The 20,330-nt window shown below is 48.0% G+C and overlaps 10 protein-coding genes across 10 annotated transcripts; 4 read left to right on the top strand and 6 right to left on the bottom strand.

The window, feature by feature from the left end:
- Positions 1 to 417: 417 nt before the first annotated feature.
- On the bottom strand, positions 418 to 857 carry N7487_007982 (uncharacterized protein; the record flags this gene model as incomplete). The annotated part of the gene is made up of 3 exons (XM_056875712.1): positions 418 to 497; positions 656 to 780; positions 844 to 857. The coding sequence occupies 3 exons, from the start codon at positions 855 to 857 to the stop codon at positions 418 to 420; spliced, it is 219 nt and encodes a 72-aa protein (XP_056727900.1).
- Positions 858 to 1,418: 561 nt separating this feature from the next.
- N7487_007981 (RNA-processing protein PTA1) lies at positions 1,419 to 4,077 on the top strand (the record flags this gene model as incomplete). The annotated part of the gene is made up of 8 exons (XM_056875711.1): positions 1,419 to 1,756; positions 1,841 to 2,006; positions 2,060 to 2,190; positions 2,247 to 2,450; positions 2,502 to 2,850; positions 2,902 to 3,740; positions 3,799 to 3,869; positions 3,929 to 4,077. The coding sequence occupies 8 exons, from the start codon at positions 1,419 to 1,421 to the stop codon at positions 4,075 to 4,077; spliced, it is 2,247 nt and encodes a 748-aa protein (XP_056727899.1).
- A 558-nt stretch (positions 4,078 to 4,635) lies between these two features.
- N7487_007980 (cytochrome P450) lies at positions 4,636 to 6,441 on the bottom strand (the record flags this gene model as incomplete). The annotated part of the gene is made up of 3 exons (XM_056875710.1): positions 4,636 to 5,342; positions 5,409 to 6,245; positions 6,309 to 6,441. 3 exons carry the CDS (start codon positions 6,439 to 6,441, stop codon positions 4,636 to 4,638), a joined length of 1,677 nt encoding a protein of 558 aa, XP_056727898.1.
- An 838-nt stretch (positions 6,442 to 7,279) lies between these two features.
- On the bottom strand, positions 7,280 to 8,739 carry N7487_007979 (uncharacterized protein; the record flags this gene model as incomplete). Its single annotated transcript, XM_056875709.1, has 2 exons — positions 7,280 to 8,604; positions 8,655 to 8,739. 2 exons carry the CDS (start codon positions 8,737 to 8,739, stop codon positions 7,280 to 7,282), a joined length of 1,410 nt encoding a protein of 469 aa, XP_056727897.1.
- Positions 8,740 to 9,396: 657 nt separating this feature from the next.
- On the top strand, positions 9,397 to 11,347 carry N7487_007978 (uncharacterized protein; the record flags this gene model as incomplete). The annotated part of the gene is made up of 4 exons (XM_056875708.1): positions 9,397 to 9,481; positions 9,544 to 10,179; positions 10,244 to 10,317; positions 10,418 to 11,347. The coding sequence occupies 4 exons, from the start codon at positions 9,397 to 9,399 to the stop codon at positions 11,345 to 11,347; spliced, it is 1,725 nt and encodes a 574-aa protein (XP_056727896.1).
- A 432-nt stretch (positions 11,348 to 11,779) lies between these two features.
- Positions 11,780 to 14,081, top strand: N7487_007977 (Zn(II)2Cys6 transcription factor; the record flags this gene model as incomplete). Its single annotated transcript, XM_056875707.1, has 7 exons — positions 11,780 to 11,937; positions 11,986 to 12,263; positions 12,316 to 12,629; positions 12,683 to 12,763; positions 12,824 to 13,431; positions 13,481 to 13,663; positions 13,715 to 14,081. Exons 1-7 carry the CDS (start codon positions 11,789 to 11,791, stop codon positions 14,079 to 14,081), a joined length of 1,980 nt encoding a protein of 659 aa, XP_056727895.1. The 5' UTR covers positions 11,780 to 11,788.
- Positions 14,082 to 14,085: 4 nt separating this feature from the next.
- On the bottom strand, positions 14,086 to 14,666 carry N7487_007976 (ankyrin repeat domain-containing protein; the record flags this gene model as incomplete). Its single annotated transcript, XM_056875706.1, has 2 exons — positions 14,086 to 14,091; positions 14,193 to 14,666. The coding sequence occupies 2 exons, from the start codon at positions 14,664 to 14,666 to the stop codon at positions 14,086 to 14,088; spliced, it is 480 nt and encodes a 159-aa protein (XP_056727894.1).
- A 2,284-nt stretch (positions 14,667 to 16,950) lies between these two features.
- Positions 16,951 to 18,944, bottom strand: N7487_007975 (uncharacterized protein; the record flags this gene model as incomplete). The annotated part of the gene is made up of 4 exons (XM_056875705.1): positions 16,951 to 17,361; positions 17,415 to 17,901; positions 17,950 to 18,019; positions 18,077 to 18,944. The coding sequence occupies 4 exons, from the start codon at positions 18,942 to 18,944 to the stop codon at positions 16,951 to 16,953; spliced, it is 1,836 nt and encodes a 611-aa protein (XP_056727893.1).
- Positions 18,945 to 19,150: 206 nt separating this feature from the next.
- N7487_007974 (uncharacterized protein) lies at positions 19,151 to 19,381 on the top strand (the record flags this gene model as incomplete). The annotated part of the gene is made up of 1 exon (XM_056875704.1): positions 19,151 to 19,381. One exon carries the CDS (start codon positions 19,151 to 19,153, stop codon positions 19,379 to 19,381), a length of 231 nt encoding a protein of 76 aa, XP_056727892.1.
- A 247-nt stretch (positions 19,382 to 19,628) lies between these two features.
- N7487_007973 (uncharacterized protein) lies at positions 19,629 to 19,919 on the bottom strand (the record flags this gene model as incomplete). Its single annotated transcript, XM_056875703.1, has 1 exon — positions 19,629 to 19,919. The coding sequence occupies one exon, from the start codon at positions 19,917 to 19,919 to the stop codon at positions 19,629 to 19,631; it is 291 nt and encodes a 96-aa protein (XP_056727891.1).
- Positions 19,920 to 20,330: the final 411 nt, after the last annotated feature.

Raw genomic sequence — 20,330 nt, 5'->3', positions numbered from 1 at the left:
CCATTTGTACTGTGCGTTAAAACCATACCGAATATACTCTAGGTCTAGTTACCTAGAAATATATCAATGCCTTTCTTCTCAGAAGGCTATTATATCACTCCGCCCGTCAACTTTAAATATGTAATATCAGTGGTTCAATGTTAGAGTAGAGGGGAAATTCCGGGATATCTTCCTGAAGTTGGTAGGGCATATAGAAAGCACAGCGGGACGGTGCGAAGAATGATAGACATCCGTAGCCCAAATTCATTGTACAGCCTATATTCCAAGCCAATTCCTTCTGTGCATGGCAGTACAAATGTTGATATTATCGCTAATCCTACAGATCTGAAAAAAACAAGGTCTCCCTGAAGACTCCGAACCCCCAATTGCAACGTCAACCCATCACGAAGTACCGGTCCGGTGGGTGTTGAGTGTGCTTCATTTCTTGTCCGCAGGAGCATCGGGGACCTTGACGTCGGCGAATTCTTCTTGGCCGACAGCCTTGAGGGTGTAGGTATCTGGAAATTGAAGCAAGATCAGCATGAGGTTCTGTCTCTTGTGGATATCGAGCCCGCATGGAGACTTCTGAGCGGGCAAGTTCTGGTGGCATGATGCGGTTCGGAGATATGAAGAGGGTTGAAGCGGAACAGCGGTATACGTCACAGAGTTCACTTACAGACTGCAATTGTAAATGCGAACAGTCCGAGGCCTGTGATGGTGTTCTTGAACAGATATGGGCGGCGGGCACGCAGGAGAGCAGCACCGGCGCGGTAGTCCTTGCCGTAGTAGGTGGAGTTGAAGCTGTCGCAGAGGCATGATGTTAGCAAAATGAAACCTTCTCAAGTCCACATATATTATCCATACATTCCGGTAGCCATAGTGAGAGTGTTTGTTGACAGAAGCGTGAGAGAAAAGAAAGTTGAGGCCATACCAGGCAGACCCGGAGGAAAGGTCTTGGCGCCGGAGGCCCCAGACAACGTGATGCGGGTTTACATGTTTGTATTGAAATTAGATCGGGGATTTTTATTGTAATTGAGACACTAGTGGAATACAATTTTGAACAATTGAAGTACAGAGGGACTTTTAGCCTAGTGAATTGAGTGTATGTAGAGAGATACAGCTCACTTAACATCGGAGTCTTTATCGGCCGCCCTTTCAGGCTTCGCAGCTTTTTGTCGCATCCTCAACGGCTGTCACCTCACTTCTCAATCGCCCTTCCTTCATCAACCATCGCATAACCATCTCTCCCCTCCAACCTTGAGGTTAATTTCCCTCTGTTTCCTTGTTTTGCGATCGCATCCCTAAGCTTATGCGCATTCCTTTTGCAACTGTATCTGTGTCCCCCGTACACCAACGTCCTCCCTTCCCCCCACACCTAGTCTCGCAACTCGAATCCGATACGACCGGCGCGTACCGGATACATTCCCATTAGAGCTACTATGGCTCAGCCGATGGACAATGTCGTCGACCAGGTCGCCCAACTCAACGCTGCCCGGAGTCTCGTCCTCGGCGATTCTGCATTTTACCCGCAGATCGTTAACGGCATCCTTCCTATCGTCGGAGCTAGTACACGGCTGGAATTGCGAAGATGGGGTTCAAACTTCCTGGCAGAAACCTTTGCTAGCCCAATGTTAGCTGTTGCGCAGAAGGAGCAGCTAGCACCAAATGTCCTGCAGACAATCCGTGAGATTCTAGAGTTGCCAGAGACAGACACAGCAGTCCTACAGAGCTTAGTGCAGACTTCAGCTAGCTTGTATCCCCTCGTCTTCAGACATGTGTAGGTCATTATCAAGCTTCTATGGCTGCAATGCATGATTGCGCTCCAAACGCAAACTTGGTGCAGGGCTAACAATACCGACAGAGTGAATCACCCACAGGATGTCAAGTCATGGGAGACGATGAGTGCAATTAAGCAGGATATACTTAGGCGAATGGACTCATTCCCATGCCCAGTTAAAATTTGCTGTGCCAAGTTCATTCAGCGCGTCGTCCAGGTTCAGACGCCTGGATTGATCTCGGACCCCAGGGTATGTTTTGCGGGTTATAGAAGCTTGGATATCTGGGTACTAACTTTGATCAGCGACCCGAGCAGAACGAAACGTCCTTGGCAGTTGTTCCCCGAAATCATGCTGTTCTGTCAATACCAAACCTGGAAGCGGAATCCTCAGGCCTCCTCGATCGACTCCTCGGCGTTTTCCAAGAAGAGACTAGGTACGAGGATGAAACAACTTATTTTACGAGTTCGGGATGATGCTAACACAAGCCAGCGATGCTCTTCTTGTGAACGCAACTTTAAACTGCCTCGCCCCTCTCATCCGCACACGCCAGTCTGTAGCAAACAAGATCATTAACGCAGTTTTGGAGTTTTATCCTGCGAAGCACGTCCGCCCGCCGTTTACTCCGACAATCCGTGTCAGCGTCAAGTCCATGGAGCGCACGGCTCGAGCTCTGCTGATCAATATCTTGAAAAAGTATGTTGACATCCTGGTTGCAAAAGATGTGGTTTGACCTAACTTTCATAGGAACCCGAACCACCCCTTGGCGGGTCGGATGCAAATGCATATTGAACGTCTAATGCAATCACGACTTGAGGCCACTGATGATGCTTCGCGGAAACGAGGATTGCCAAACGAACCTACCGACGGGCTGGACAACGCTAAGCGGGCACGCCTTAATGCTTTGCCTCCTCCGATGCTTAAGATTCCTCCAATGGCACCGGGACCTGCAAGCTTTGACCGCCTCTTCACCTTGACCGAGGACACCGGACTGTCCTCCTTCGACGTAAAGCAGCTGCCAATTGATCTAGTCCTCAAAATTGTTGTACCTCTTTTGTCGCAGGTACATGATTCAACACTTGCACAAGCTGTCGACGTAAGTGCTATCATGAGAGTGAAGCTTTGTTCTCTGCTGACATGACCATAGGCCGTTCGTACTCGATATCAGACAATCACCAAAGATCAAACCTTGCAACGGCAGCAGCAACAGGGAGCTGCTGCCCAAGATGAGGATGATGACTATGAGCCCGAATACCAGCCCATGGACGTAGCATCTGTTGTTTCAGAAGAGGCCAGTGCCGTTGCCGCGGAGGTAGCAGATCTACAACCAGAACTAGTCTCTTTGGGTCCCTTTGTCCTACCACAACCACCTCCATTGAGCGAAGAAGAGGCCGGGGAAATCGGACGGAGTGCTGTTGCACGTGTGTTTGGGATGTTAAATGCAGCCGAAACATCACCCGCATCTGCCAAGGGCCAAACCCAACAAAAGCTCGGATTCGCCAGGTTAGCAGCCAGTACATTTGACCGGGACGCATGGTCTGTTCTTCTTGCTCGGCTGGCTACACGGGCTCCTGCCGGTCTCGAAAATGACCAGCAAACTAAGGGAGACGCCGTACGTAGGCAAACAACTATTGCTGACTCGATTCGCGAGACCCTCTATCGCTTCATCTTGGAAGATTTCCGAGGACGGCTTAACATTGCCATTATCTGGCTAAATGAAGAGTGGTACAATGACCGGATTCAAATGAAGAGTGCTGCCAATCAGCGTGATGACACCGAAAACTCAGAACCGACTGTACCTCTTAATTACGATACCTGGGCCACCCGACTTTTGGATGGGTTCCTGGCTTATTTGGACTCTCGAGATATCAAGGTGCTGGTCCGATTTCTTAGTGAAGTCCCAGAGATCACGATTCCCATCACTCAACGGGTGGCCAGCTTGGCCAAAGATCCCGAACGTGTGAACCTTTGCGTTCAATCATTGATGTATGATATGGTCCGTTCCTTTCAATATGAAGAGCCCCCTTTACTGACTTTCTTTTAGGTACCTTATTATGTTCCGACCTCCAGCACGAGAGATGTGCTTGAACACCGTAGAAGATGTTTACCAAACTTGTAAGTATGCTCTTCCCTTAATGTCCACTAATATTGTATATCTAACATGCAACGAACAGACGAGGAATCCCGACCTGCTGCGGGCAAAGTCCTCACCAAGTGGCGCCCTCAGAGTACAGTTCTGGAGACAGCTGCAAATGACGCACCGGCACCATCAGAGACAAAGCCTACTACTTCAGAGGCAAAGCCCACTACTTCAGAGACATAATTTTGCCACTTACACTACTCGATGGAAAGACGATGATAAGATGAGATGAGATCCTTCAATTTTCCGCAATTTTTGAATGCTGGGGATTATCAGCTTTATTCTTCAGTCATCCTTTTTTATTGCACATGTCTTCGGTTTGGCGCCTTTCAGCCCCCGTTTCATTATACCTCTCTTCTAGTGCATTCATCTTATGGGTTTAATCTTTGAACATGTGATGTTGACGGGTGTCTCCATCTCGCTCGCTTTATCTTTTGAGAGGATGTGATGTAGTATATCCGTTTCCATCCCCAATGCGTTTTATCAAGGAATTTAATTCTATTCGATTGTGGGTACTGTACATACCCATCGCCTGGGCTTGCTCTTGCAAAGACGGTCTGCCACGCATATAGTATTGGCTAGATTTCTATGGAAGCGCCTTTTACACCCTAGGAAAAGTCTATAGTTGCTAGATGAGATGTTCTTTGTTTAAACAAAATAATGTACATTTCTCTATTCTAAAAACAATTGCTGCTATCTAAAATTGTTACTTAAACATCTATTATCCATGCTGGAATCCTCTCAAACATTCCCTGTTGCCAAGGTCTCCGTCTTCGCTGGCCACTTCACCCTCCTCTCCGTGCGAACATAGAGGTTATTAGGCCGAATCAACTGGAACATAGGATCATACTCGATGGGCTCATTGCCCTCCCGAATGAACTTATACCGGAAGATGAGTTTCGGGATGAAAACCTTGATTTCCTGCAAAGCAAAGTTGAACCCAATGCACATGCGCGGGCCCATGGCGAATGGGATATACGCAGCCTTATGTCTGCCTTTGACCTCATCGGTGTCCCAGCGGTCAGGGTTAAACTGATTGGGATTATCCCATAGATCTGGGTTGTTGTGGATGTGGTGTAGCGCCGGAAGAATAACCGAGTCTTTAGGGATCTTGTACCCTCCCGGAAGCACGAGATCAACTTTGGCGGTTCGTCCCGGTTGGAAACTTGGGTTGTGGCGACGCTGAGTCTCCTTGATGTATTTATCGAGGAAATCGAGTTTGTCGGTGACATCCGCCGTCATCACAGTGTTCTCGTCGATGTCGTTGTCGATGAGTTCTTGGAGTAGCCTCTCCTGCATACCTGGATAGGTAACAAGACCATAGATGAGCCAGGACAGAAGGGAGCTGGTGGTTGTAAAGCCGGCTCCGGTTGCGACGACGAGAGCCCAAATCAAGCTTGACTCGGGTAGTTTCTCGCCTTTGTTGTCGGTTGCGCGGATGGCGTAATCTAAAACGTTTCATTAGCATCCGCAGATATAAGAGGCAGATTGGGTGGTGTGTTGCAGGCACTTACCGATCATGTTAGACGCCTTCAGCGCTGCATCTTGCAGTGGTAGGTCTTCAATACCACCACGTGCAGCTTGTTGAATTGTTTCCCCCACAATATGTTCAACTCTGGCTTTGATGTCTCTAAGTCGCTTTGGATCACCGAATGGCAGTTTACCATACCAATCTCCCTTGGACGAGACTTTCTTATTGAGAGAAAGAACTCCAGCAATCAAATGCACCATCTCGTGCATCTTTGCGTCCCGATTCGAGAAATGTTGGAAATCCAAGCCAAGCGTGAGCTTGCCAACTGCTTGGGATCCAAGCTTCAGCATGTATTGGTAAACATTCCAGGCCTCGCCCTGCTCATCAAATTCGTCAAAGACCTTGAACGAATCCTCAACTGTCTTCTGCATTGTCGGCGCATAATGACGAACAGCCTTAGGGCCGAGAGCTGGCGGCAAAAACTTGTGAGCAACCTTCCACTCAGGAGTATCGGTATCTCCTAGGAAAACACCAGCCTCAGGCTGCTTGAGGGGATAGAGTGGATGAGCCTCGTTGATTTTTTTGTGTAAAAAGTCGGACTCCGCAAAGACGATCGCGGAGATAGCTGGGTCATTTGTTTGATAGGTTGTGCGGCCTAGACTGGTTGTCTTAATCACCGGTCCGTATTGTTCGAAGAGACGCTGGTGGTTGCCAAGGTGATCTGGGTAGACTTCGAAGAAATTTCCCACATAAGGGAGACCCTTCGGGCCTGGAGGATCACGGACTGCGTTCCCATCGATGGTGATAGCGATAGGAGTATCGGCTGAAGTGATTTCGGCGACCTCGTTCAGGTGGAGGTCTTGAGCTTGGAAATCGATACCTATAACACACAAAGTTAATCATTAATATCTTAGATTAGGAGAACGAACCACTTCAAACATACCACTTGGCTCAACGATTGCGAAGTGAGCTGCAATCAAGTCCTTGAGTCCACCCAAATCACTTTTAGGGTCGACATCGATGTTCCTGGCGGAGGAGATTGACTCTCCAAGGAGGTAAAATTGCTTTGCAGGCATTGTAATTGAGTGTTTGTGATTCTGACCAGTTCAATCCAGGAGCCCAAACTTATATATCGATTGTACAATGGTCATCAACAAAAATCCCGGCCGTTTCATAGTTCGGGAGCCCGTTTCCTCGGGTTGTGGGTCAACATGCACTTTTCCGATTGGCTTAGGTATACCTCGGATGGACATCCAAGCATATTCCTCATACCTCGGAAGGGCATATTTCTTCGGTGATCTTCAAGATAGCAGGATTTTCAATAGACGAGACATCATTCATCTTCGGAAATTATGTACAATATACGTATCTATGTAGATCTCCACTGTGGATCTAAGCAGAATTTTCGGATTCAGGAGGATTTGAACACATCTCCTCCTATTGGCGTATTAATTAATTCAAGTATTTGGCCGCATATCCGGCATGTATCCTTAACGACATAGAACTTTAATGATCTGATTTATTTGGTTCGAGATGACGTAAAGGACGTTATATTTAAATATCACTCCGATGTCATCTTGGATGTTCTTTTTATAGAACTTTTGAAATTCTTTTTTGGATTTTGTCTTATCACTATTGAATAGTGAATAATAGAACAAGTAGAGATCAGGCTTATTGCCTCACAATACAATGCGGTAAAAACCATAACACGTATAGAGAGCATTTTTTTTGTATAACAAATGGCTAAAGATATGGAGCATGAATATATAACTAGATGTAGAATAAATTGGGAGCTATATAAATACATTGGAATGGAAATTTTCTGAAATAAATGCATTGAATTAACAAACAGCTCTAATATACAGCACAATCTATAGACACAGAACAAGGAGAGAGTATATAATCGGAAACACTCTAGAAGCAGAAGATCTGGTCACTCATCTTTCCGACAGCGCCAGGAGCTTCAAAGCCTGCAGCCACCAAAGCCTTCTTCGAAGCATTCACCATGCCCGGCGGCCCACAGAGCATGATCTTTGTATCAGGTGCTGGCCCAGGCAATCTTGCAGCCATGACATCTGGTGTAACATAACCTTTGCCATAAGCCCAATTGTCAGAAGGGTGATCAAGCATATACCAGAGCTTGAAGTTCTTCGGATATCCTCGTGCAAAAGCCTCTAACTCGCGACGGAGAAGAATATCTTCTTCGCTTCGGTTGGCGTAGATAAGGCTGACTTCGGTCGTATCCCGATCATCCTCGCAAATAGCCCGGATGAGTTGGTACATAGGGGTGATTCCGGTTCCACCGGCGATCATACCGATTTTCTTGCAAAGGCCGCTGTGATATTTCATTCCACCTTTCGGGCCTCGGAATTCCACCTTGTCGCCAACTTCCAAAGACTCGAGGTACTGTCCGGTGAGAATACCATCTGGGTAGCATTTGATGACTAGCTCCAGTTTTCCAAGATCCAGGTTATTGGATGTCGGGGTATAGGATCTCGAGACAGAAGCACCGTTGACCATAGCCTTGATAGCAACATGCTGTCCGATCGGGAGTCCAATTACGCCCTTTGGATCGGGCAGTTGGAAGACGAAGCGGTACACATTGGGCGATAATTGAACCTTCTCAACGAGGGGAAGCTTTTTGTAGTTCTTGGGCTCGAGGAAGCCCTTCACAAGATGTGGGTCCTGCTTCTTCAATGCCGAAGCTTTCTTGTACGGACGGTACTTTGTGAAACCCGAGTCAATTTCGGTGAACTTTGAGAGTTTGACTCCTATGGCACCGCCAATCGACGCGCATGCCAGAGTGGCGGCAGTGACTCCGCTCAAAAATCCACCCTGCAGAAGGCTTGCGAATGGAATGCGAGCCTCGGAGATTTGTAGGGAGGCAGGGGAGTGTTTTGCGAAGAAGTCGGTCAGGGCTCGCTGGTTCTTGGAAGAGACGTAAACCAGTGCAGAAGCAGCAAGTGTGGCAGTAATTGTAGTCGCAGCTTTGAGGGCCAGGGATGAGCTCTTGGGTGTCTCTGTACCGGAAGAGGTTTGCTTGATTACACGAACGACCTTGGGTTGAACAAATTCATGTGCATCTTTGACAGTACCGATTAAGTATGTCTCCAAAATTTCGCTTGCATCCTCTGAGTGGCCGACATCCTCATATGCAGCTGTTGCATCTGTGCCGGCGACATCTAGCAACACATCCGCACCACCGGGATGGTCTCGCACATAATCTGTGATGTCGTATACTGGGCATGTCAGAAGATTGAACAAGATAGTTTGGGAAGGGAAAGATTACCTTTTCCATGAATGATGACAAAAAGATCGTTTTTCGTCTTGTGAGCTGCCACTTCGCTCGCATCGAATTCTTTCAAAGATGCCATTGTGTATGGAATATGCAATATCAATGACGGTGTATTTTTTTTTTAGCGCGACACTGAACTCGAGACAAATGCTTTATAGTTTTAAAGACTAAATGCGCTATTTATCTTTTCTATCCTATAAAGATTTTCTGATTAACATTCAACTCCTAACAGGGGAATATGCTTCCCGAGGTACACTACCTCGGCATTGAGCTCCGCAGTATCCATAGTGTCCATAGTAGAGTGGGCCCAAAGAAATCCTCGGAAGATCGTCTAGCCCAGATCAAGCATTTGCCCCCTGGTACCCTAGTAGCGCCTCCAAACTGTAGTCCCACATCAGCTCAAATCATTGAATTTGCCGTGAATCTCAAATGGCCCCTTTGATAAAGAACTCCCTCATTCGTCCCAGTTCCACGGTCCGGGATGGAGTTTCCGAGGAATGAACCAGGATAGAGGATTCTCGGTATTGTCTTTGTTGATAGGGGTGACGAACTGCCTTGATCTTCCTTGTGGGTTGAGTTGTGGATAGCAGACTTCCGAGGGTTGTACGGAATAGCAATGATAATGGCAGGCAATGGGACAATGGGACATAAAAGGAACTCCCCGCCGCTGTGATTGAACCAATACACCACCAACCAGACTGCTTTACACTTAATTACAAACTACTTGCTTTACAACATGTCATCGCACTGGCAACCTCCGCAAAACTACCGCAGCCGCCCTGTTGCCATCCTTGGCGCAGGTGTACTCGGCCGCCGAGTAGGTCTGTATTCCGTCCAGCGTGTTATTCAAAAGATCGAAGTATTGACAAAATTCTGGTATTAGGGTGTATCTGGGCTTCAGCCGGCTTCGACGTTAAGATTCGAGACCCCAGTGCGCAACAGCGAGCAGACGGAATTGCATACATTGAAGAAAATGTTCAATCATACTCGGCCAAGACCAACCAAGTCCCCGGATCGTTCGAAGCTGTCGAAGATATGAAACACGCCGTTGAGAATGCCTGGCTTGTCATTGAAGCTGTCCCCGAGAAGCTCGACCTCAAGATCGCCACTTTTGCTGAACTGGAGGCCCTCACTCCGGAGGACTGCATCCTAGCTTCCAATTCATCCTCATACAAGTCTTCCGAGATGATCAGTCAAATCTCGGATTCTACTAAGACCCGCGTTCTGAACATGCACTATTATATGCCGCCGGCGTGTATGATCGTGGAGCTTATGACTGATGGATACACTTCCCCGGAGATATTCCCTTTTATGGTTGAGCGCTGCAAGGAAGCTGCCACAAATCCGTATGTCGCAAGGAAGGAATCCACTGGGTTCATCTTCAATCGGTTGTGGGCTGCTGTGAAGCGGGAGGTCTTGACTATCCTGGCCGAGGGTGTTTCGATTCCCGAAGAGATTGATTCGATGTGGCTTGAACTGTTTGTCAAAGCAGGAACTCTTCCCTGCCGGACAATGGATAGTAAGATCCTCACTCGCCTTCCCTGATTCTGTGAGGATTCGTTAGCTGACATAACATTATCTAGATGTTGGCCTAGATACCGTTGCCTTCATTGAAGGCCATTACGTGGAGGAACGTGGACTCTCTCCCGAGAAGACCGTCAATTTTTTGAAGAGCAATTACCTGGACCATGGAAAGCTGGGCACAAAGTGCTCAAAGGGTGGCCTATACCCCCCCTAATGACCCAACTCCTGTCGAGGTCGCTTCAAAGAAGCCTGAAATTTTGGTGTTGGACCTCGGACTGTCAGCCGCCACACCCAGTATGACATCAGGAGAGATCCTCCGGGTTTCTGCAGACGGCAAGGTACAGAAGTCGATTCTTAAAGACCAATCATTGCCAGATGGACTCGCTGTGGATTCAGCCTCTGGCCGCATGTTCTGGACTTGCATGGGCGTTCCAGGAAAGTCCGACGGCGCCGTTTACTCCGCCAACGTAGATGGAACCGACATCAAAACAGTTGTTGCCCCAGGAACTCTGAATACACCAAAGCAACTGGCTATTGATTCCGTGGCGCAAACAGTGTACTTTTGTGACCGCGAAGGATGCCGAGTCTACCGTTGTGCCTTCGACGGTTCCGACCTGGAGGTTTTGATTGACAACACTGGACGTGATCTGACCCCAGCGGAACGTGTCTCCGACTGGTGCGTGGGAGTCGCTGTGAGCCCGAGTCAAGGTAAATTTTATTGGACCCAGAAAGGACCCTCGAAGGGTGGTGAAGGCCGAATCTTGTGCGCCAATATCACAACGCCTGAGGGTCAGTCAGCAAACGCTCGAGGTGATGTCCAGTGTGTTCTGGCTGATCTTCCTGAGCCAATTGATCTTGAGGTGGAAGAGGCTTCTCGCACACTTTACTGGACGGATCGTGGTGAAATCCCGTGGGGCAACTCGCTGAACAGAGCTAGATTGGGTGAAGATGGTCTTCCTCTATCAACCAATTCCCCGAGAGGATACGAGATCCTCACCAGGGGTTTGAATGAGGCAATTGGCTTGAAGTTGGATTCCATCAATTCTCATGTCTATCTCACCGACCTGGGCGGTTCTATCTACCGGTGCGACCTGGATGGCAACCACAAGGAGAAGGTTCTCTTCGAGGACCACCGGGCCTTTACTGGAATTACTCTCCTGTAGCCCTGAAATACTATAGAGGATATAGAGGATATAGAGGGTATAGAGGCTTTTGTATTTAAATAGAATATATTGTTTGAAGATTATTGTAAAAAATATGTTTTACACAGGGCTACGGATTTTGATGCCTCAGGCCAGAAAGATCCTTCAGGCATCTTGTGTAACAAGTCGCTATAGATATCTCTCTCATCTTTGTACTTCGTACTCTGTATCTTCCCTTCTTCTCCATGGTTCTATCCTTCTTATAGTGAATATAGCATTTTTCTCCTCCCCCCTTTAAATTCTAGCCATATTCCTTAAAATAATCTTACCTCGGAACCGTCGGGAGGGAGTGCCGTGCCTCGGCTACCTCGGATGACATCCAAGGTTATAATACTTGACGACACTCGGCGACCCGACCTTCTCGGCAGACCGAAACATTAATACTTGGCAGCTAGAATTATCATGTCTACACGCCGCTATCGATCGGCTGCTGCTTGTCAAAATTGCCGTCAGCGCAAAGTCCGCTGTAGCGTGACGGTGACCGGTATCCCGTGTATAGGGTGTACGCAAGATGCCCGAGAATGTACCGTTCCGCCGACAAAAACCCAAACGTGGGCTTTTCTTCCAAATTAATAGAAGCTTGTCGCTAACAGACATAGCATACGCGAGAGACATACACGTCGAACTGCGTCCGTCATTAGCAGCCCGCCTCACGCAGATTCTAATAGATTGATACAACATTCTTCACTTCCACTCGACACATTTCCGAATGCACCACCTCCGCATAATATAGACCGCTCTGAGCTGGCTGGTATGAGAAGTGTCTCTAATCCCCCGGATTATTCTCGGCGTCAGGATGAAGAGCGGACTGGCGTTGAAATCGCAACCAAAGTCCTCGGGAAAAGCAAAAAGACTGGCCAAGCACCATTCTACACTGGTCTGTAGTTTCCGTGCAAGTGTTGTTGCCTGAAGCTAACCCCAAACTGCAGGTGATTCGCCTGGGTTTGGTGCTGTCTTTGATATATGCTCGCCTTCAGACCAACCTACACCAAGACATATCCTACTCACTTCCAAAACGTCCGTTTCGTTATCCCCTGAGGATAAAGCGTACTTACACTACAAGGGTGTCTTCAATATGCCCCGAAAGGAAACCTGCGATGAACTTCTGCGGGCATACTTTCATCATGTGCATCCCATTATGCCGGTAATTGACGCTACAACGCTCCCACACCTATATCCCAGTGGAGATGGTCACCCATACAATCTAATATTACTATGGAGCATTTTCTTTGCTGCCGCAAATGTAAGATCCCATCTCCTCCGAGCTGAGCTGCAATCTAGCTAACGCGCATATAGTATCTTTCGACTGATACTTGCAAATCAGAGGGCTTTTCGTCCAGGAAAGAGATGAAGGAATCCATGTACTCTCGTGCAAAGGTGAGCAGGCTTGAAATTGATATATTCCCGAATCACCCTTGGCTAATGGCCTGTTCTTAGTGCCTGCATCATAATGGGGGTGAGACAGACCACGCAGTTCTCCTTCAATCGGCACTTCTTTTGGGATTTTACCACTCTGAAGCTGATACCTACACCCAACCGTGGTTTTGGCTTGGTATCGCCATTAGCCTTTGCCAAACAATGGGTTTGCATCGTTTCTCTGCTGGGGCCTGCGCAAATTCACCTATCCCTGAACCACAAAAGCGTCTTTGGCGCCGCCTTTGGTGGACCTGTTTCTTTCGAGACCGTTGGCTAAGTCTCACAATGGGTCGTCCACTGAGAATCAACATGAATGACTGTAATACCGTACCGCCATCTCCAGACGATATGCTGAGTGATTTTGTCGGATTACCCGAAGCCATATCGGCAGCATATGTCCCTAGCGACCTACCACAGCTAGCAGAATATTGGGTGACAATGATTCAACTCACTCAGCTTCTGGGAGACACTCTCACCCTGTGCTACCAACCATTTGGAACCAGTGGGTCTTTCCAGCAGGTTAAAGCCCTTGAGAAACATATTTTACGCTTTCAACTTCCCGAACCCCAGGAGACAGGACAAAGTCCACTAGCAACATTTTACTTGTATCATTTGCAGCTTCATTATCAGTAAGTGTTGACATTATATCTATCTATAACTGATGCTGACAGCCAAAAGAGCGTTCATAATCACCTTTTACCGTCCTTTCATCACAAAGGCCCCGGAAGGGCTGCCCGCATCCCGCCAGGACACATGGCAAACTCACGTCCGAAATCAGATCAATGTGGCTGCCTTACAGACCAATGCCATCCTTGATAATCTAGCAAACGAGAAGCTGTTGGGATTCTCGGCCCCTATGACGTGAGTGCGCAAATCCTCTACAAATGATATCTTCTCTGACAATCACTCTAGGCCACCGCTATTAGTCCCAGCAATGCACGTCCACCTCCTCAACTGCAAATCCCCCGATCCTGTTTCCCGACGTCTGGGTCTCAACAAAATTGAGGTGTGTATGATAGTCTTGGAGCAGATGCAACACACCCACCCTTGCTCTTCAGTCTTCCGAGGTATCTTTCTCGAAGCCATCCGTTACATTTTCCCAAACTATGTGGCCCAAACAGTTCTCCCTGAGGTGGCATCTGAGTCTTCTCCACTGCAAGAAGTTCCGACCGATGATCCTATGGCAGGAATAACAATTGGCGAAGATGCCATTGATGCGCTGATGGATGAAGTGTCGATTTTCAATTTTTGGGAGTCCCTCAACAACATGCAAACTTAGGCTTCTATAACTATACATTAGCAGATTTACACATCGAATTAAATGATAATGCATCCGCGAAACTAGCTGGTACAGAATAAAACAGAATGAATTACGATGTACCCAAATTACTATATCGTCATCTGCGGCCGCTTCTAACAGCATTTTGGTCATCTTCGGACTATTTCTGAAGCAAGCCTCTTGTAATGCAGTTCGGCCAGAACTGTTTGCAGCATTGGGATTGGCGCGGTGCTGTAGTAAAAGTTCCACGATTGCGATGTTACTTTTGTCGATTGCCCAATGTAGAGGGAAACGGCCGCTAGCCCATATCGTGTTAATCTGGGGACCATTACCAAGACGACCCCTGGTCAAGCTGTATTGGCGGATGTTTACATTGGCGCTGTATCTCAGAAATAGTTCGGTCATTTGAAGATTGCCAAGCTCGACCGCGAACGAAAGAGCAGTGCGTCCCGTCTCAGGGTCTTGAATCTCGACATCCACGCCTCGGGACACGACATCCACCAAATAGAGGTCAGCATGCCGCACGACATTAAAAGGCCTTTTAGCATGCTCGGGATCTCCCAATTTATTCGGTATTTTGGGCATGTATGATGTTATGGGCCCTTAACTACCTCATTGGTAAGTTGCTTGGTATACTGGACGAAAGCCGATCCAGCATTATCATCGAATTTGTGCTTGTTTTTCACGTTTTCTGCACCCTGGCCTTTATGTGCTAAAAGACCTATTTGGAGTGAAAGTTGCCTTGGCGATGTGAGACGATTGAGACGGTGCTGGCTGAGGATGTTCAATCATACAAAGTTAGAGAGGCCATAGCATGGGAAAATATTTCTTTCGTTGCTTGAAACCGCGTGATCATACGTATTATAGACTTCTTTTCTTGTAAAATACCACTTCATTCATCTAACATGATGGCGTCTTGAAGGCGGCTGATTCAGGCCCCCGCTAGTACATGCAATTCCGGATCCTTCTAATTTTTCCAGTCTTCCATGGGATACTGCAGGGTCTCCAGAGCTCGGTCCAGCTGGTCATCTTCTTTCACCACCTTGTCCACATTTGCCGATTTCAAAGCGGCACCAAGGGTTTTCAACGAGTGTCTGAACGCCTTCAATATCGCGTTGGAGAGCGCTGATTTCTTGAGGAGCATCTTTTATAGTTTGAACAAGCTCGTCCATAACCGAAGATGCCTTGAGAGTGCCATCAACAATTGCAATCACCGCAGATATTGTTCCAAGTGTTTCCGCCATTGTTAATGCTCGGCTTGGGAGTTTGATTTGATTTGATTCGAAGTAGTCTCTATGCTATCGGTCAGCCGAAAGTAATGGTGCCCAGAAAGTTACCCAACATGAAGGACATGGGGAACCTTAGCACAGTAGCTTCGGGAGTCAATGCGTTGTGAGACTCAGCCTCACGAGGGGACCAACGCTACCTTATCATGTGAGTACGCTAATACGTGAACAGTCATGATGATCACATAACATACAGTACAAAAGTTCTACCTGTAATACCACTGCTAATATATATACCTAAGTTCATTCTAGTAATAACATTCTATGGAGTAGATGGTATATATATATATAAATAACTAGTACTGAGTAATAACCAAGTTTGAAATGGTTCCTAGTAACCTTTAGATTTGACCACTAGTTCAAGCATGAACCCAATCACCTATGAGGTACGTCCATCGAGATTGTCACGTGAAGTCGACCTACTTGGTAACCACATATAAGCTATTAGCAGTCAATACAAAGTAAGGCCAAGCGAATCAGTGAAGTGATCTTAGGACTAAATAAGCTCAACTTTGGATAGGCCAGGGAAGTTGTGGCGTCACCATGGTTCCAAGGTTCATCCTCGCTATACAAAGATCAGCTGGAGATGGATTCGTAGTGAATCTGCCAATTATGGCAAGGCCTAAGGAGTTGCTGAAATATCTGAGCCCATAAGGTACATACTCATCCAACTGAGAGTGGAAGTGGTTCTAAATGTCTTGGAAGCAACAGGGGTACAATCGTGAATCGAAAATCTAGATAAGGAATAGTAAGAAGAGAAAGGGCCTTGAAGACCTTATGATATCAAATAAAGGCGTGGTATGTACATCAATACGCACAAAACTATCAGAGGCCAGAGAATACTAGATGAAGGGAGAAGGAAAAAAGAAATTCCAACCCCAAAGATGTTTCTACCGCAGGCAGCACCACGAAGAAACAAGTCCAACACCCATACACTCCCGTCAGATGATAAAACAATAACAGCTTTAACCAGATTCCGTTCCATTCAAATAAAGTCTTCGAATCCAAAGTTAGAAGTAATGACAACGGGAGTATCCCACATGTGAACGCTATTGAAACTCAGAAGACAAAACCCCAGATTGGTATTCCATTCATGCAACACAGGCGAAAATGACAGTCAAGATACATTTGCTGCTGGAGCAAGACGTGGAGCGTAGAAACACATAGGATTTATCACAGGAGCAGGAAGTGCACAAGATGCATAAAAGAGGAGGGTAGATGACTCTCGGGGTATTAAGGGGGGTGTTGACCAGTCATTTCAGAAAGAATTGCCCAAGGTAAGCGGTCATCGATTAGGCATGTGATTTGAACCAGATCCTGTAGAGATTCCTGACTGATGAGGGCGGTAATGTACCACATCAACAGGCTTAGACGGGAGGGATGGTGAGGTCTCCCGTTGGAGAGCGGTTGAAGGCTGGAACAAGCCTTGGCGAGTAGAAGGCGGAGAAAATATGTGATTGTGGGATGGGGCGTCGGTAACAGGAGAACGGTGTTCGAGGGCATGGGTGAGATGCGGCTGTGACTTCCGCACATCCAAGGGAGATGAACTCAGCGACCGGAACCCAGATTTGCGATGATCTGCATCATAATCTGGGTTGCGGAAGGGCCCCTTGCGTTTGATGCCTTGGATCATGCTCCATGCCATAAGGTGTATTGTTGGCTGATGAGTTGGCAGCAGAGGCATTCTCAGGAATGGTAGATGCAGATCCATTGGGCGCGTTGATGTCTACCATCCGCTTTTGAGCGGCTGGCGTTGCATATGATGAGGGTTGCGGGTGCTCAAATGTACGGCCTTGCTGTCGGGGTGGCTGCGACTGCTGTTGTTGCTGCTGCTGCTGATGGATGGGATGTTGTGGGTTTGCCCAGGGTGTTTGTTCTAGGAATGCTTCTTCAGCGGCCGAACGGAAGGCGTTAGAAGACATGGTAGACATGGTGGTCCGTGGAGGTAGTGTTGAGGAGTGCCGTGGTGCCGAGGCGCGAGATTCGATAGGAATCTATACCCTGCTGTCAGCAACTGATCAAATTTATGAATCTGAATATGACTTACCCCCATCTTTTCAAGATCGTCATCCAGTTCGGCGGGCCGTGCACCCATCAGAGACGGGGCAGCCGGGAAGCCAACATACTTGGCGACACCGGCCATAATTGAAACCTCCTGATTGTATGCGGTCTGATGTGCGATTTGCTGCGAGCGACGGGTGGGGAATGCGATGATGTGGTGCGGGCTAAGCTCGTCTGTCTTGAAGCGATCATGCTGAATGGCATAGAACTGCTTGCTGACTGCACTTGAATGCCGCTCGCGCGCATCTCGAATCCGCTGGTAGTATGTGCTATGGGCCTGTGTTCGCTCGGCCAGACCCTTGTGCATGAGTGACTTCATGCGGTATCGATACAAGTTTTGCTCGTATTTGATCTTAGCGTCCCGGTAACGTTGCACACACTCGATCTGCCGCAAGTATTCAGGATGCGTCGGGTTTGGACCGGTAAGCATCTCCAACTCGCGGTTAAGTTTGGATATCCGTTCGTCATAAATCCTATTATTGTGAGCAGCAAAGCATGTCAGAGACGGGGTGGTTTCTTACTTGTCACGTAACGTTGCAAATTCTTTCTCCAGTGTCGCTAGTGAATCCATAGCAGACATCTTTTTCACGGCTGTACAGGACGTCAGTGTCTGTGGCGCCCAAAGGGACCGTGAGCGGGAAGACTTACACTCTTCGGCTCGAAGAACCGCCTCCGCGCCATCGGGCTCATCTCCTCGTTCCGTAGTCTCCTCGTCTTCTCCAAGAATCTCATCAGCGACATACTCTATTGTGGCCTCGACTCCAGCTTCTGCCTCCTCATCGACGTCTTGGGTCCTTCTTCCTTTCCGCTTACCCTTTTTGCCCTTTTTGCCTTTGGAAGGCGGGGCTGGTAGGTCCGACTCAGGAACTTCGTCAACCAGTATGCCATCGTCATTGATATCCATGGGATTTTCAAGCGGCTCAGGCGACAGGGGGGTATCATCGTCGATCGGATCACTTAAATCACTCTTAATTGAGCTCCGGCGTTTCTTCATTGGCTCTTCGTCGCCCAACTCGGCGACAGTTTCGTGTTTTCGTTTCTTGTTGAGACTATCTGGAAGGTCGGAATCACCTAGGTCGCCCAGGTCTGGAATATCCTCGGTCAGGCCGTTGTTTTTTGAAGACCGTCGCGGTTTGCTGGGAGAATCGTCCGCCACAAGTGCTTCATCGTCGACATCATCGAGTGTTGTAGATTGATGAAGCTTGCTAGGGCTTGGTCCGGCACTGGCGGCACTCAACACGATGTCATGTTTCCGGATATTGTGTGGAGAATCCTCGATGCGCTCGGTTTCAGCCTCCGAATCATTCTCCATTGGCTTGTCTGATTTGATGGGATCTTCGAAGTCAGACGGCTCGTTGTCCGAGACGTCGTCGATCTCACTCAAACTACTTGAGCGTCCATCATCATCCATGAGGGGGTCATCAAGAAAAGGGTTCCGCTCCCCATTGGGGAATGTGGACTCTGCCCCCGTTGTTGGACCAACGGAGGCCTGTTCTCTGCTCTCGGCTACCTCCATGGGACAATTATGCAGCTAAAATAGCTGGCGCAACACAATGCGAGTGAGAACAAGAATGGTTGGGTGAGGGTATTGGGTTGTTGATTGCTTGCGGCAAGGTTGAGATTCGCCGCAGGCGTGAGGAGAGGGAGGAGGGTCACCGATCCGCCAGATGGTGTTTCGATCGAGAATCTGGAGAAACCACGGATCGAATTAGCTCAATTGCCATGTCAACTCGGCAAAACCAATGGGAGAAGGAGTGGGTGGGTAAAAAGTGGTTGGTGGGTGCGAGAGATAGGTCAGCGCCTCCAGAAGGCGGTGGTGCGGAGATTGATCATCGAACGCCCCCAGAGTCGGTAACAATCGCTCAGCGTAGGGACTGGAGGCCGCGCAAAGCAAATGTACCGATCACAGTAGTTCTAGAAGACACAGAGACACTCCCTTCTCGCGAAAAATAACCAGATGAAACTCTGGGGTTGATGTAGAACCTTAAGCGACGTACCGTTTCAACAATGCGCCGGGAGCGACGCCGGTTATGAGCACAGCTGCTCGCGACCGAGCACGATTCCCAAAACCACCGCGTTCCTGGAACGCAAGTTACGGCCTAGGTTCAAGCCCACGCGTATCACCACTATTGTAACCCGAAAAAGCTTTCGGTCCGACGAATCCTGCGCAGACCGACACTGGAGGACGAGGGGAGGATGGCTAGGAAGCGGACAAGACGAGCGTACCGAGTCGCAGGGGGGTTGACGGCATGAAGAAGTGGCCAGGGATCGTAATAAAGACCAAAACAATGATCAAGGATGGGAAATCACAGCCGAAAGAGGGGGTTTCAGCAGACAAAAGCAGCAGATCGCTCAGATGGGGTGCAGCAACAGAAGCGAGTGACCGCTGATTCTGCCGCGTTGCGTTCCGGCGAGGGCAACCTTCACCGCCCGAAGAAAAAAGCAAATCACGTGAGACTGTATCTGACGTAGTTGGAATGAGATGGGCCATCTTGTATAAGGATATGTTGTTATTGCACTTTTACGCCATAGAAGCATGGAAGGAATACAGAACAAAGGATATGCCCCCGGATATCACAATGTTAGACGGTGTATAAATGCATCATACACGACGCAATCCTAAACAATAACCCCCCAGCCTGGAATTCATAGCGAGTACTAGTTATATATAAGAAGAGTAAGTAATACAGAAAGCCTGCATAGGTGGGATTCATGCATATCTATTATATACAATGTGCGATGTACCTTACATGGTAACTAGGAACATCTACTCTCAAATTGTACCTACCTACATAGGTACTATCAGTCATGTGATAAGCAGCTTTCAATGCCAAGACCCGATAAGCAGAAACTAGAGGAAAAAAAAAAGTCGGAGCTATCATCGGTGCAAGTGTCAATCGCA

Source organism: Penicillium crustosum (assembly GCF_028827405.1).
Source record: "Penicillium crustosum strain IBT 35664 chromosome Unknown utg000003l_segment0_segment0, whole genome shotgun sequence".
NCBI lineage: Eukaryota > Fungi > Ascomycota > Eurotiomycetes > Eurotiales > Aspergillaceae > Penicillium > Penicillium crustosum.
Note: the sequence above shows the minus strand (reverse complement) of the source record. Positions and strands in the feature narration are given on the sequence as shown.